The sequence below is a fragment of the Echeneis naucrates genome, chromosome 15, assembly GCF_900963305.1.
Source record: "Echeneis naucrates chromosome 15, fEcheNa1.1, whole genome shotgun sequence".
Classification (NCBI taxonomy): Eukaryota; Metazoa; Chordata; class Actinopteri; order Carangiformes; family Echeneidae; genus Echeneis; species Echeneis naucrates.
This window is the reverse complement of record NC_042525.1, coordinates 5070330-5085909: the sequence shown is the minus strand read 5'-3', so window position 1 is coordinate 5085909 and position 15580 is coordinate 5070330. Positions and strand designations below refer to the sequence as shown.

General features: G+C 42.9%; 1 protein-coding gene across 4 annotated transcripts in view; it reads right to left on the bottom strand.

The window, feature by feature from the left end:
- Positions 1–260: 260 nt before the first annotated feature.
- The window catches only part of ate1 (arginyltransferase 1), a 46173-nt gene continuing 30853 nt past the window's right edge, over positions 261–15580 (bottom strand). For all 4 annotated transcript variants that reach the window (XM_029520812.1, XM_029520814.1, XM_029520815.1 and 1 more), the window contains 2 exons: positions 7117–7237; positions 261–1125 (listed from right to left, as the gene is read on the bottom strand). In XM_029520812.1, the coding sequence (XP_029376672.1) occupies positions 947–1125; positions 7117–7237 (300 nt within the window). In that variant the 3' untranslated portion in view covers positions 261–946. The remainder of the gene's footprint in view (positions 1126–7116; positions 7238–15580) is intronic.

The following is a 15580-nucleotide window of genomic DNA, read 5'->3' as shown; positions in this document are numbered from 1 at the left end:
TGCTGTTGACACTCTGTTTGGAGGCCAGAGGCCATTCCCATTTGTGTTCTGCCAGCTCATATATCTAACACCTGTTGCTTGGCCCAGTTCAACAAGTGCAACTCAAGCACTTATCTCTGGGTGTGCTTTGAGAGACTTACTACTGTATGTGTAAAAATTTACACAGTTTGAGATGATGGTTATTGCCATGCTCCCAGAATGCTGCTGCCTGTGGCATCGGCATTGTGTTACATGATTCATATGAGAAGTGAAGTCAAATGTCAAGGCAGGGAATATACAACCTCTTTATTTGGTTTAACCAAAAAATAACAATCGTAAAAGAAAAGCAAACAGAGCTATAAATATAACACAAAAACAGTTATCTTCACACTTTACATAAAAATCTTTACGTCGTGCTGAAATACCAGTTAGTTTGAAGTGGTGGGATGCGACACAAAAGCAACTGAAAACATTTTTGAAAAATCACTGGACATTCAAGGAAGAACATGCTATTGAAAAGGCAAAGCTGACATAAATCCAAACCTGACGGCTGCCAACAACGTATGGCTAAATGATCCTTTACCTCATTGTTACTTAAGCACTGAGGGTTGATGATGGTGCGAAAAAGAAAAAAGGAAATTTGATGATGAAGGGTTGTGGCCTCTGTGTGGAGACAAATCAAGGAAAAGGATACACAAGAGCTAAAATGATTGGATACTGCAGTTGAAAAAATGAAATAAATGGAGGGTGGATGGGTGGAGGGGTTTGTACCTACAGCAGATGGATATTGTATAGTTCCAGCCTGTGTAGAGTGAAGCATGGTGAGACTACAGAAAGCACTTTCACCCACAGTAAGGAGACGCACAAATACAACATCAGAGACACACGTAGCTGGGAGGTGTATATTCACATATATTTAAAAAAAAAAAAAAAAAAAAAAAGTGTGCAGTGGAGTGACGTTGTATGTTTAGGTGCGGTACAACAAGATCCTTTCAGCACAGTCCTGTCCAACCAAGCTGCCGTACTGCTGCACCTCCGTCTCGTCGCTGGAGCCCCTGCGTTTGCGGGCGTAGACGGCATAGGGCATAACGGCTCGTCTATACAGCACCAACGCTCTTCCCACGTCCTTCAGCGTCCGAGCATCTCCTGGATATGAACAAGCACACATGAAAACTTAATAAGCAGCAGCGTAGACACAGCAAGCACAATAAGTATTGTCCTTATTTTTCCCCTCGCTCGTTTGAGTTAACCTCTGAGTGACTTGGCAGGGATACGCCATTATTCCGAGAAGCTGTTGGAGGACCAGAAAACATTTTTCCCCCCACACCACTAATTCCAATACACCCTAAACGTGGAGTCACGGAGATGCATGAGCAGGCTATTTGGTTGGCCTTGTTTATTTGGGCCTTGCTGCCTGCAGGCTCGCCAAGCACAGCTTCACATTTGGACTCGTATCATACACTGCCAGCTCCCATCAGACCAGTGAAAAGACTGCAAATCTGAAGTGTGCATGATTAGGAGCTGAGAGTGGTCGGAGAGTCGGGTGGAAATATAAAAAAAAAAAAAAAAAGGTGAAAAACGATGACCCTTGCTCTGTCGCTAAAACTGCTGCCTCGCGGAGTGAGAGGCAAAGCCGAGCTGCCCACAGCTGGCGCCATGCAAGGGCTCGCACAGCAGGGAGTAGCAACCAAGCCAAGCTAAGCATTATATCCTGCAAATAGGTCTGCAAATCCTTAGTTAGCATTAATCATCTTCCAACTCCACATGTAGCAGTCATCCATTTGCGATCATTGAATTTCAGTAAGCATCTTGGGGCTCTGTAGTGAACTACACCCAAACTTAACTCCCTACAACTGCCCTGTTAAAAACCTTTCGGCCCTCCTTCATTTTAATTCCACGTTTTTTCCAAGTATTACGCTTCTTCGCCACTTTTTTAAAATTCCTAAAATGTGGAAGATTTATGTTGCCAGCTGATATCCTGAACATAACATTTCATCCATTCAGTCTGTCTTGTCTGAAGCAATAAAAATAAAAAGCAAACAAACCTCTGGCCGGGTCATGGGGTGGAATGCACGAGCTTGCCAGGCCCATGGCGACACATCAGTTAGGTTTGGTATTAACAGAGCTCAGCATCTCCGACGCACCACTACCCCCATGACAGCAGCCTGTGCGGTTACCAACTGAGCACTCAGGGGGTACAAAAGATGAGACTTTTGTTTTTTTTTCTTCCTCAAGACAAAATAAGAGGTAGAAAAGTTTTTTTTGTGCCAGATGTTAAAGTGACAGAGCCTTGGAAACTCTTCAGTTGGAAGTGATGAGTTAAACTGGAACAATCACATAGCCATTGACTAAATCGGGACAACAGCCAATGTTTGGTTTGGGCAGATTTAAATAAATGGTCCAAACAATTCATGTACTGCCACCACAAAAACAAGTCAGAAGAAAGAGGAGAGCTGGGTATAAACTTGAAGCCCTGAGGCTCCTCATCTCTCACGGCACCAAAGCTCCATCTATGTATTTTCATATTTCAACCAAAATTTGTGAGCTACACTGCAGATTCATGTTTTATTTATCAGGCTCATTTCCCTGCTCAGTTATGCCCTAACCACTGTGTTTCCCCTGTTCTCTCAAAACTGCTGAGTCATAGAACTGAACAGTTTTGGATGCAAACTTTTGAATGAAGAAAATCAGCAGTATTTTAAGTCTCCCCATGTGGTGAGATAGATGCAAACATGTTATGTAACTTCCACATGACCATAATTTGGGTCCATGAAGCATTAATGTCTTCTGATGAGATGAAAGTGAAAATGTTTATAACTTAAGCAGCCTTCAGTATTGTACACGGTGTGTGTCCTCGTGTTTTTGGCTGAGCCACAGCAGCCACATATAATTGCCAATGTCCCTGACTGATTAGCTAAGTGATCATAATTCCACCATTGGTGGGCTGAATACCACATGTTGGAGTTTATGAATATGACGTCAGTTTTTCCCTAAAAAAACCTGAAGTTGGTTCATTACTTTAAGAGAAAAGATCCCTGATATTCTGTCGCTTCTAACTTTCTCAGTCACTGTTTTATGATTAAAAATTAAAAGGCAATAATCACACCACAGTTTGTCGTTGACTTACACACGATAATCTCAGACAGGCTTGGAAGGAACTGCTTTTCAGCATGGAGTCTTAATCAGCTGCATTTCAGTCACTATTTCAAATGTATTCTGTCGTCTGATTACAGAAACTGAGAATGCCTTTAATGGCAATACGAGTAGCAGCCACACAGTACGGCTGAAGCAAACCAATCAAGAGCTGTAACCAGCTGGCACCAGCCAGAAACAAATGGCCTTGATGTAGTCCAGCAAGGCTTCAAACTGGTCTTGCTGGGCTGCTGCGCATCCCATTTAAACAGCAGTTACACAACGTTAAACATATATCTAAAGTTATATATGCGACACTATTCTCAAGCACTGCTGTCTGAGCATTTTGCCAGAATGAACATGGTCTATTAATCTTAACAGTAAAAATGAGAGGCCCCCTCTCCGTTTCTAACTCTCTTACTAAAGGCAGTCCAAACATCCGCTGCTCACAGACACCACTCTCCTCTTCTCCTTCACTCATTCTGCCCTCCATCAATGTCCCTCCTCAGTTTGAGCAGCTACAGACCCTGTTTCTGTCAGGCCCACCGGACGTTCAGTGACACTCCGCTCGGAGGTCACAGCTTCTCGGGGTCGGCGGTTCAAGGGTCGGGGGAAGAGGAGTGGTGAGGGTCGATCAGGGAGTGAGAGGGTCAGGGCTGAGGCTCAGGGCCTTGACACCTCGCCACGCTCCTCTCTTTCCTCCATCCGTCTCCAACTTTCAAAACACTTGCTGGTTGCTGCTGGTCAAAAGCAGGCCACCGGGTTATGACCATTTACTCTGACCCAATGTTGAAAACCCAAAATATGGCTCACTCTTGAAAAGAGAAAGGCCAAAACTGTGATGTGAAGAGAAAAGGACTACTCTTTGACTCAAAGACCTGGGTTCAAGCCCCTATGTTAGCACACATCCGTCAAGCTGACCCTAAATCCCTGCAGCTGAACATGAATTTTGACCTACACAATAAGAGAGAATTCCTGAATGGATCATGAAGGACACTGTCATCAGTATTGTTATTAAAATGAGGAAAAGGTTCTTCTATAGTGATAGTAATGGAGAAAAAAAATGCCTCTTGCATTATATTAAAACATAAGCGACAGAGAGGGTGTCAGATAGACATGAGTGCATGTCAGGCTAAGGAGCAGAAAGCCTTATGAAGAGCAGAGCAAAGTGGCTCTAACAGTGAGACAAGATATGAAAGTGTATACTGTGGAAGATAGTGGAGAAAGAAAGTGGCTTTGGTAACATGTGGATGGAGTCAGACTAGTACTGTCTCCTCCATCTAATGTTTATGTGGATGGTAATCTTGCAGAAAGCACACACAGCGGAGCTCAAAGTAAACTGGCTTCATGACAGAATGTATTTATTTATCCAAGACATGAAAGAGACGCTAAACTATTTTAGCATTGATATTTTACTTAAAGTATCTTAGTGTCCTGTAGGACATACACAGTTCTGTGCATCTTACTTGGTGCTTTCAGGTCACTGAAACGTACAATCATTAGGTGTGTGTCTGTGAGAAGTCACACATGTTGTGTGTACTGTGTGTGTTTGTGTGCATACTGTATATACATTTGGGAGAGGCCACAACAAGGCCCCCGGGCCCTCGATGTGTCAGCAGCCAGCATGTAATCAGTGTGAGCCTGCTTCTGACCACATTGTATAAACTTTAGATAAGTTGTCTTCACACACTTCATTAGGACAGCTCTATGACCGGGTCACGCTGACAGTCCTCCAGGGTTCAGCTCTCATTCAGCCCTGGATGTAGCTGTGAGTTGGGCATAAGGCCTTACATGAGGTTGGGGAAAAAAAAAAAAAAAAAAGGGGGATTTTGAAGGCAGTCTTGGTGAAAACTGAAATTTTTAACGATCATTTTCTGCCTGGTTGTTTCCACCTTTTTGATTTTTATATTAAGGAACCTTGGTGGTAATTATTGTTCAACACAAAGATAACCCAAATCGCTTACAATCTTTTCACTGTTTCAACAAAAAATGTAAAATATTTTACTAAATTTATGATTGACAACCAACTTTGTGATCAGACAAATGATGATATATTTGTTGATAAAGAATCATAGGTTTTACTTTTGTGGCAGTTACTTTCTAACTAAGATACGTTAACTATTAAAATATCATTAAATTCAGTCAGAACTTCCCCGGGACTTTAAAACCGATTATAATAAGTCTTTATTTAGACCAAAAACAAGCCACAAGCCGCAACATTGTGCCATGCTGCTAACCCAATGATGACAACGGGCAGGCTGACCTGTTGACTGACTGACCACTAGGAACAAGTCAGAAAGGTCCACGCCACCGCCAGTCTGGCATAGCCCATCCTTTGCAGCAGTTCAATACCACAAGCTTGGCAGCAGACTGTGGAGCCAGCCATCAAGACAGCTACCACTAAAATATAATGACACTGGGCTTAGACAGCTTGGCCTGAAATGGCGTTCAACTCCATCCAAGATCAACAGTCCACGCTAGAATGGAGGCACCACAAGAGCCACAGACACACAAACATCCACTTGCCACAGTGAAAATTGCTGAGACCAAGACCACCACTATGTCCTCAGTAATTTGTGCCTACTCAGGGATTAAGGTTATGATGGACAGGAAAAGGGTCAGATATACATCTGGCTAAAATGTTAATGGCAATGTTGTAAATAACCAGGCAACTAACATTCTTTTAAATGCCTTTGATTGTTCTGGGTGTAGTGTTTTCACCACCATTTGAGTAAACAGCAACAAAATCCAGACAGGAAATTTAAAAAAGGGGTCCTGAATCATAACTTCCCACATTTATGTGTTTGGATTTAGATCGTCTAATAGATGGTGAATTTAATGCCCACAACCTTTAGCTAATGACATAATCTTGTGCCAACAGCAGGGGTAAAGTGTGTGTGTGTGTGTGTGTGTGTGTGTGTGTGTGTGTGTGTGTGTGTGTGCGCGCGCGCGCCAAAGAAGATTTTGCTTCACATAAGTTTATCCAGTAGGCTGGTTTTTACCTCTCTGTGTGGCACCAAGTCAAACTGAGATCAAAACATGAAACTCTTGATGTGTCCCTTCAATTTCATACAGTCATCCTTCATCCTCCACCTTTCAATCGAGCTCTGATTTGATTGTACTCCTCTCCCATACAGTGTGACCATGCACCTACCAGGCTCTTTGACTTTCACATCCCATTTCTATAAAAACATTTATCACATCTCTTCCCTTTCCCGCTCCTTCCTGTATTCTATTAATCCCACTCCTATCCTCCATCTAACAGCTCCAGTGTGGCTGACAATCAAATCCCTGTCCTTTCACATCTCCCATTACTGTCTCTCAGTGGCACTTTCCTGTTTGGTGTCTGTTTGGTGATGCAGATTAATGGCTGGTCCCTGTAAAATCAGTCATTCAGGCTAAAATATCCTCACTGGATGTGTGTGTGTGTGTGTGTTTGTGTGCGTGTCACTGTTCACATAAAACCACATGCAGGGCAACAATGCAGAATCAACACAGGATGGACAGGAGAAAGGTTTCAGAAATAAAGAAACAGAGATTCTGTGTCTCTCTGGCCATGCACCTAAGCAGGAGATCATTGAAAACTTAGCCTCCAACCCCAACAGTCCCTACAATAGGCGTCTGACAGTCTGCCTTCTGCGTGGACTTTATTACCAGTAATATCAGTAATCATCTAATAACAACACGGACCTTCCATAGCGACAGCCCTGGTCTTGCTCTGACCACACTGAAGAGCCATGGGGAGACCAGACTACGTGTTTGGACCTTGCTGACCCCCTTCTAACCTCAGTTCAATAACTGTGTGCTGCCTTGGGCGAGCCCAAAGTTTTCAATACACCACCACAGTGAAACCAGATCAGATGTTAACACGAAGTTCTTGGGTTCATCCAGAATAACACGAAAGGTCCAAAACCGAGCTCCCAGCAGCAAAGCAGTATGTTCATAATGTAATGAATGCATGCAACAGCATGGAATAAATCTAAAGAATCCGTGGCACAGACGTACCTGCATCAGGATCCTGGTTGAAACGGGCATAGCGGGTATTTTCCAGCTGTGGTATGCATCGCTCTATTGGTACCCAGACATAGGTCTCCGGACAGAGGAGGTCTGAAGGCCGATACTGCCCCTGGCGAATGAAAAAAGGAACAGAGAGAGTGAGGAAGCAATTTATTATTTATTACAAATAAATCAATGAACATTAAAATATCAGCAAGCATGAAAGAAAATGTTTGCTTATTGGACTTTCCAAAATGTGAGTAGTTTTTTTTTTTGTAAGTAAAGTTTCCATTAGATTTTTTTTTTTTAATATTTGTTGGAAAACAAACTACTTGCAGGCATCGTCTAGGCTTTTGAAGTTTATGAATATTTTCAGACATTTTATTGATTAATCTAATAATCAAAAATTTCCTGCATGCATTCAGAGATGAAAAATAATAATTTTCAGCAGCCCCTGAAACTGCACTTTCACACTACACCAGCTATGCTTTAGGGTCAAAGGTTTGGCAAGTTGTAAAATGACCTAAGGGTCAAAAAGAGGGTTGAGACCTGGATCAATCTTTGTTCTGTTTAACTTCTTTCCTGGAGCGCTAAGTTTCTCTTAGTCAGGAGGGCTATTTCGTCTGCAGTGTTGAGCAGGAAATGTAAACACACGGGCATATTGTAATGTGTGCTTGTGAAAAATGTACAAGTCTGCATTTGACCTAACATTGTGGATGGAAAATAAACCAAGCTGAACAGCTGAACAAAAGCAGCTGCAGGGCAAAGGAAGGGAAAAAAAAAAAGCAAAACGTAAAAACAAGACAGGGGTTATATGAACAGAAATGAGGAGGAGGAAGAGACTCGATTATCAGGACCTGTGTTCTATCACATGACTCCAAACAAATACAAACTGCTGAGATGGTTCTGTAAACAAGCAGGCGCCTGCTACAGGACCGCTGCAGTGTCTCAACATACCCAATAATATTTATAGTTTATAGAGACATTAAACTGTAGGACACAGACTCCAGCATTTCATGAGCACACATTTTATACACAACTGAGGTCAAAAAGTCCTGGGTGACTCAACTTAGAACAAAAAGAAAAAAGACGGAAAAGAACACGACTGACATTTGGAAGTAAACAAGACAAATGAAATAGCATTGCTTTAAATTGCTTTATGGTTGCGAGACAGACTACAATTCATCTATCAGTGGGTCCACATGGAAAACATGCAGGATATGATGCCATGCAAAATGGAAAACAGAAGAATGCGAAGGATACAATAATCACTCAAGACTTCCCCTGAAGTTGGGGGTCCTCATCTAGTTCTCATTCAATGTCATTCAAAAAGTGAAAAAAAAAACAAAAAAAAAACACCCAGAGCAATGTACAGCTCGTAAAGAGGAGGGGACAAAAGCAATTCAGAGTGAAGTCAAAGACGAAAACACGCTTTAAGTGCCACTGCTAACAGATGGCTGCCGGAGGAATGCCACAAATCTGTTGCTGCGACGGACACACACATTGATTGGATGCTCCCTGTGTCCCAACAACCTACAGCCTTCTCCAACTGTCAACGCAGTCAACTTCTCACTCACACACTCTAGCTCACATCTATACACTCCTTCAACACAGCAGCATATAGGACATGCCTCTATATGCAGAACATACACACACACCTGCTCAGCAGCAGAGACAGGCATGCTTCCTGCTACAGGCCCATGCACCCTGACATTATGCCTCATGTCAGCCTGAATGTGAAGAGGGAGGGTGGAAGGGAGAAACACAGAAACAGAAGTAACAATGAAGTAGCTAACCTTTGTGAAAGGCGGGCTACTTGGTCTTGTGTTTTGTGTCCTTTGCTGGAAAATTTCAACATAAGAGAGGCCTTTCTTGCAAATATGAGAACCAGAGCCTGCTAATGGCACGCATAGTTCCTCAAACCTCCTCCTCCTCAAAAAGAAACAAGGTTCAGAGTGGGATGAAGATTAGGAAAGGCCACAGCTATTAGTGGTCTGGAGAGACCAGGGAGAAAAAAAGACAGAAGGAAGAAATGAAAAAATGCTTGACTTGCCATTACCTATCTGTCAGCTCATTTTTTTTACTATACAGAGTTCATTGCTCACTTTCTTTATCTTTCCACTTTTTTTTTTTTTTTTTTTAAACTTTCCCCGGTTGGCTTGAAGACCCTGTAATTCACAGCAGCCCCTGCGGCTTTCTTGGCTCATCTTCTGCCCTGTGTTTCCTGCTTTTGCCTCAGTTTCCTCCCTCTTTTCATCTAGCAGCTACCAATACTAGCAGGGAATGTAGTAATGGCTTCCTGGAAATTAAGAAAATGCTACAAATCCAATAGCTGGAAGTGATAATGGCACTTGAGCAAATCTATAGTTTGTTGTTGAGTGGCCAGTGGCGTGACAGTGTTTTTGAGCATCTATGTGTGGTCCCCCCCCCCCTCCTTTTTTTTAAATGTCGATTTAATTCCATTGCGGACTCGCCACTTGACAGACAAAATGAGGTTCTCCAGATGATGGCTTTGGTCTTTTTCTCTTCTATTGCTCCTTCTCTAAATGGTCACAACCTCCCACAGCAACTAATCCATCACCTTTCTTCCCTCCTTATTTTTGCTGCTAGGTTCAGATGCACATAGAGGTGAGGTTGATGACAGACAAATGCTGAAAGGCTCATTTAAAGAGACAAAAGGGGAGACGCAGGATGAACAAACGAGTGGAGAAAGAAGCAACCATGTACTGACTTCACCGGACAGACTTGGCTGCCATCACAGGTGTGAGAAATTAAATGGAGATAGGAGGTAGACAGGGAGGGAACGAGTGAAAATTAGGTGCAGATGAGTCAAGAGACGGTATTTAACGTCAATGAGACATACTGACGACAGTTGATGGAAGTGATAGAAGCAGTGTGAATGCCAGCACTGAGAGAGGAAGCTGGAAGCCTTGGAAGAAAACAGAGGGGGTGGAAAGAGACAGACAAAAAGCAGATGAGAGGAGAAATAAAACAGTTGTGTTCAATAGACGTCAGACAGAACAAGAATCTTACAGAAATGCAAACAGTGTGTTTACATGTAGCAGGTTGGCTTACAGGAAAGCAATCTTCCACAGTGCAGATTTCCCAATCAATTGCTTAAGAAGACAGGCAAAAACTGCTCAACTCATTTGAATAACAAGACACCCAAGTGTAAACAATTACACAACTTCAACCATCAGCAGTAAACAAACGCGTATCTCCACAGGACTCCACAAAGTTACTACTTTGCAGATCTATTATGACTCTGAGCCTGTTGGCGACAAGGCATTATTCTTTTCAGGCCACACAGACTTTACTCAAGCACAGATAGTGGCTGTTCTGCTGTCAGAGCAAATTTTATCACCAGCTCATCAACTGCAACACAAAAACTGTCACCCTGTTTCCCTCCTTTATTGTGCACCATTCCCTCCACATCCACTTTGCTTTCACACATACCTCGAGGGAGGGAGGGATGCCCCAGGCATCTCGTACCTATGATTTATATGAAAAGCAATTAATCAGACATATAAATCGAGTTCTTTGTTGCAGCCAAGAGGACCTCATGAAAACCTACACCACTTTTGCCTTGTGGTTCTTTTCCTCCTCCCTGTCTGGTGAGGATCAGCCAGAAGTGTCTCATGGTGGTCCAAAGAGCAGACAGGTAAAACTTATTATCAGTTAAAAAGTCAATTAAATTTTTTATATATATTACTACTCCGGTAAAAACCAAAGAGTAAGGATAGTTTTTAATCAGAACACATCCTCTGGAGTAGAGGAAAGGATATGTTTATGCATCAAGCAACAGGAAAATGGTTTGATGTGGAGCGAACAGGAGGAAACCTCGGTTAGTTGCTATGTGAAATAATTATTTTGGAGAAAAAAAAAAAATTGCATCTTAAGTCTGCGTTGCTTGATTTAGATCTACTTGGAAATTGTAAGGACAACATTGAGAGAATAGAAAATGTGTTAGTTAAGAACAAATGGTATTAATTTAAGTGACCAATTTTACAATACAATTCAAATTGCTTTATCTCCTGCTGTGCTCTCTCTTGTTTTTGATTACTTTTATGACACTGCCTTTTAATACTGTTCCCAATGTAATAAAATATTAAGAAGATCTATAACAACTTCCATTTGAGTATCTGCCGTATGGTTCAAAACTGTCCTCTTTCAGGCTTGATGTAGGAAGGACCAGAGGACAGAGGGTGGACTTGTCATAGTGAAAGGGTTTCCCTGCCTCTATATACATTACTTTACACCCCACATCTGCTGCTGATTTCCTGCTCATATCTCCAGTTGGGTTTTCACCCACCCTGCCCTGAGCTGACGTGCTCCTTTGTATGTGTGCGCTGTGCAGAATAGCTAAATGCATTTTCAATGACTCTATTCTAGTTAACAGTATCAGTACAGCTCAGATATCTTCAAGAAAGAGCATTAAAGCGTACAGTGATCTGCTGGTCAACTGAACACCTACTTCAGTGTGAGACAGAGTGGCTCCAAGACTGTGACGTAAGGCTGGTTGCAAAAAAGATGAGGTCACTAACGTTAAACCCTGTTTGGCTCAGGAAAATGATATATTATCCAAAAATAACATTCCATACAAAAAGGAGTCTGTTTTATAACATTGTAGGTCAAGCATGAGCACAATAGTGAATAGGATATTATGTCAGGATTACAATTTGCCTGACTGCTCTCGTATAGAAATGGCTATTTGACCCCAACAGACAAACATGGCCACCATGTCACATTTGTGGCCTCTTCGCAGTACGTTATTCAGCTGGTTGTCACATTTCTGGACTCAAAGGGTATACAAAGAGGCCTAGTGTGACCCAGAGCCAGATACACCTAACCTAGACTGGCCTGGGCCAGCACCCTGACCCAGGGTCACTTTCAGCCAATCCCAGTCAAAAACCAATAAACACAGACCTTGATCCCTACATCCATACTCTCCCTCAAACATATAGTTTTCACATTCCTCCCCCTCTATGGTCTTAAGACTGTTGAAATACACAGATTCTGCCCAGACCGGGGAGCATGGCTGGGGGGCCTCTGGATGCTGACGGACACATGTAAACAGCATGGCTCACACAAACACAAACCCAGCTAGACAAATAACGCTGAAGACCGAGGAGGGTAGACAGAGGAACAGCTCCAGTGAAAGACACGTCCAAACAAGCTGTATCTCAGAATAGTGGCCAACAAAGATGCACTTTCACCACAGTCTGTGACAATTCGTACATATGCATGCATTTGTGTGTGTTTGTGTGTGTGTTGATATATGTGTGCGAGTGCCCTGGACATGTCTGGGGTCTGCATTTGGGAAGATTTACGTTAACTGCTGCTGTTTAAACACTCAGAGCCCACCAAGGCCTTTTCACCCTACTCAACACATTACCACAGGACCTTCAAATAAAGCTTCCAGACTGGTAAGTCTCCCCCTTGGGCCTCTGACAACCCCCACAATCCACCACACTGTGTCCCAGCAATCCTTTGCCTGGCTATGCGTCATGGCTCCACGGATGACAGGTTAATGAGGAGAAAATATTTTTACAGGATCACATTTCGACGGAGCACCGAGAACCAATGGCAGCACTTTTATGGGCATCAGCCCACAGACTGGACACTTTTATCTCTTTATCTTCTCCTGGCTTTATGGGCAAGAGAACTGCTACGGCTGTCTGACACAGACCGCTGCTCACTGACTTGCCCCTAATCTTGGTCTTAAAAGACCACCTCAAACTTCTAACTGCAAGACCAAAGCTAAGGTCCTCCACCCACACATCAAATAAGTGTCTGACTGCATTCATGAAACCAGTTCATTCTTTCCAGTCGTGCTTATCAAAAATCTGAATGCATTGCCTTCACAAAAAGAAACCAGGCATTTCACACAAAGTGGCGCAGCTGCAGCAGGTTTGAAAATAAATAGTGGCAGAGTTAATGGCAAGGCAAACACCTCAGGCTGGCAGCTAGAGGGCTCTGGATCAGCTCAGCATGACACCATCTCTAAACTCTCATTTTCGCCCTTGTGACCTTCACACCCCCATCTTGCACTTACCCTCCTGCCACCCGCCTTCACCCAGCTTCATCCTTCTACCAGCACTAAGACAGAATCATCTGACCTGACCTTTTGAACTATGCTCCCTTAGACCCTCACCCTGTCAGCACTCCTCCTAGGGGGTGCAAGGCAGCGGCTGCCACCAGACTGTGCTGTAAGCTGTTAATGATTTGTTAAAAACACAACCATGGCAGCACAGAGGGGGGAGAAAAGAGATGATGAGGCATAAAAGAGAAGAAAAATTATCAAAAACTTTAAACAAATGTTTCTGCTGAGAGGTGCACTGTTGGTGGTCTCCTGTCAAGCTAAATCAAACAACGTTGTCAGAAAGACTAATTTAAGACAGGGGGAGAGTAAAGAACTAGATGGTAGCAAAACAGTTTCACGTTAGCTTATAAATTTCAGAGAGGTTGAAAAATGAGCCAGGTTGGGTTTGATCTTATTTTGATGGGCACATTTTTGGAAGGCAATGCCCATGGCATGGCAGAAAAATGGCCTCTACAGACCAAATGAATGTTGCTGCATTTAAAGAAAAGAACATTGGGGAAAAAAGGACTGAAAAAAAAAAGTATGATTGTAAAAACACAAGAAAGGCCAGCAGTTTGAACACAGACTGCTCTCACCACAGTAATTTTATCCCACGTCTATTTGAGCTGGGTGTTTATTTGTGTGCACTATGACCATGGGAGGACACCCCTGTCTGAGACAGAGTAAATGAACAATATGCGTTGCCATGTTTTTATCTCTAAATGAAATCAGCTGAAAGTTGTCTCAATCAGATCCTTTCTCACTCTATATCAATCTTTCATCCCAGCCAGCATGGAGGCTGGTTTCTTCAACTGTTGCTGAAAGAAGAATGGAAACAACAAGAGAGAAAGGGCTGGCTCTACTGTGCCTGGACCTGTAGGACCTGTGAAGCGTAAACCCATCAGTTTCACACAAAAACCGCTGTGCATGATAAACTTTTTTCAGGACAACTCATTAAGCATCTGTCAACGGGTTGCAATGTTTAGATCGGGAGCACAAAAATAAACAAGAAAATAAAAATCGAACAGTACTTGGACATTGTGCAGGTAAACACTCAAAACCTCTGTGAGAAACACTCACTTCTTAATGCGTCAAACTCACACATTGTCAATCTTAGTCTGCCCAGATGCACAACTTGTGACACACAGAATGTGAGGTCAAACACGTATACATAACATAGTGTCTGAATGGGCCCCTTCAGTGAAAATAACATGCATGCAGAGTCCTGATAGCTGTGGCTTGGAGCCTTTTAGCATGTCATAACCTGCCACTGCGTACCTGGAGAGGAGAAAGGCTGTTTAAGGGAAGGGTACACAACATTAAAATATGCTATGGGATATTGATGGGACTGCAAGAATTGCTATGAGTTGTGCATCCTTTGGGTCAGCTGTTCAAAACTGATTTGTCTTAAATGAAATTATATCTGTGGAGGTATTTGTTTGTGTGCTCTGAGAAAATGAGGTCCAAAGTACATGCCAGAGTTGGGAGGCACTTTGTCATGTCTAATTGATGTCACGTAACTAAGATCATGCAGCAGGTGACAGAGGAGCCTGCAGGCACATACTGATTAAGGCAAATATTAACAGAGCAGCAACTGACTAAAACCAACATCAAATTCTTTAATCAGTGGTGTCCTAACAAACTTTTCCACACAGTGGCTGCTGACACCTAGATGGATTAATGTCAGGCCCGCTCAATTCAAAAACGTAGGCCATGTGGAAAACTGCTGGCTGTTGGTAGAGAACTGACCGGCTCTGTGTCACTGTTTGTTGTTTGTCGGCAAGGAGGAGTTGGGTTGAAAAGGGAGCGGAGGTGCAGCTGCTGCAAAAGGGCTCTTTCAGAAGTCAGAGAAGTACCACCGGGAAACGAATAATCCTTTTCATCTTGCCTCCTTTTCTCATTTGGCACACACTTTGTCACTCCTGGGTTTTTTTTCCCCTTCTCTTGCTCTCTCCATCTGCCCTCTTCCTCCTCCTTTCACTCATTTTGCTCACTCCTTCATTCTTCCTCTCTGTGGAAAATTTAATGGTTTCCTGGGCTCAGATCGAGACATTCTTTCACTGTGAACAATAATAACAAGAGTAAGAGCCACTTCATGTAACTCTCTCACTCCCTCACCAAGTGGATAAAACCGGGTATTCTGCCTCTGTCTGTGTATGTGTGTGTGTGTGTATTCACACCACACTTGAAAATTGTTTCATCTGTTTGGACCAGGTACTGCAGACTGGTAAAGCCAAGTGGGTGACCGCCTCGCTTGTTATCATCAAAGTCTGCTTATTCACTACTTAAAAGTAACTGACAGACAAGTGCTTACACATACACACTTCACTGTAAAGAAATGGAAAATCACTACAATGTGGCATGGATCTATTACGCTTTGTTCTGTCAGGA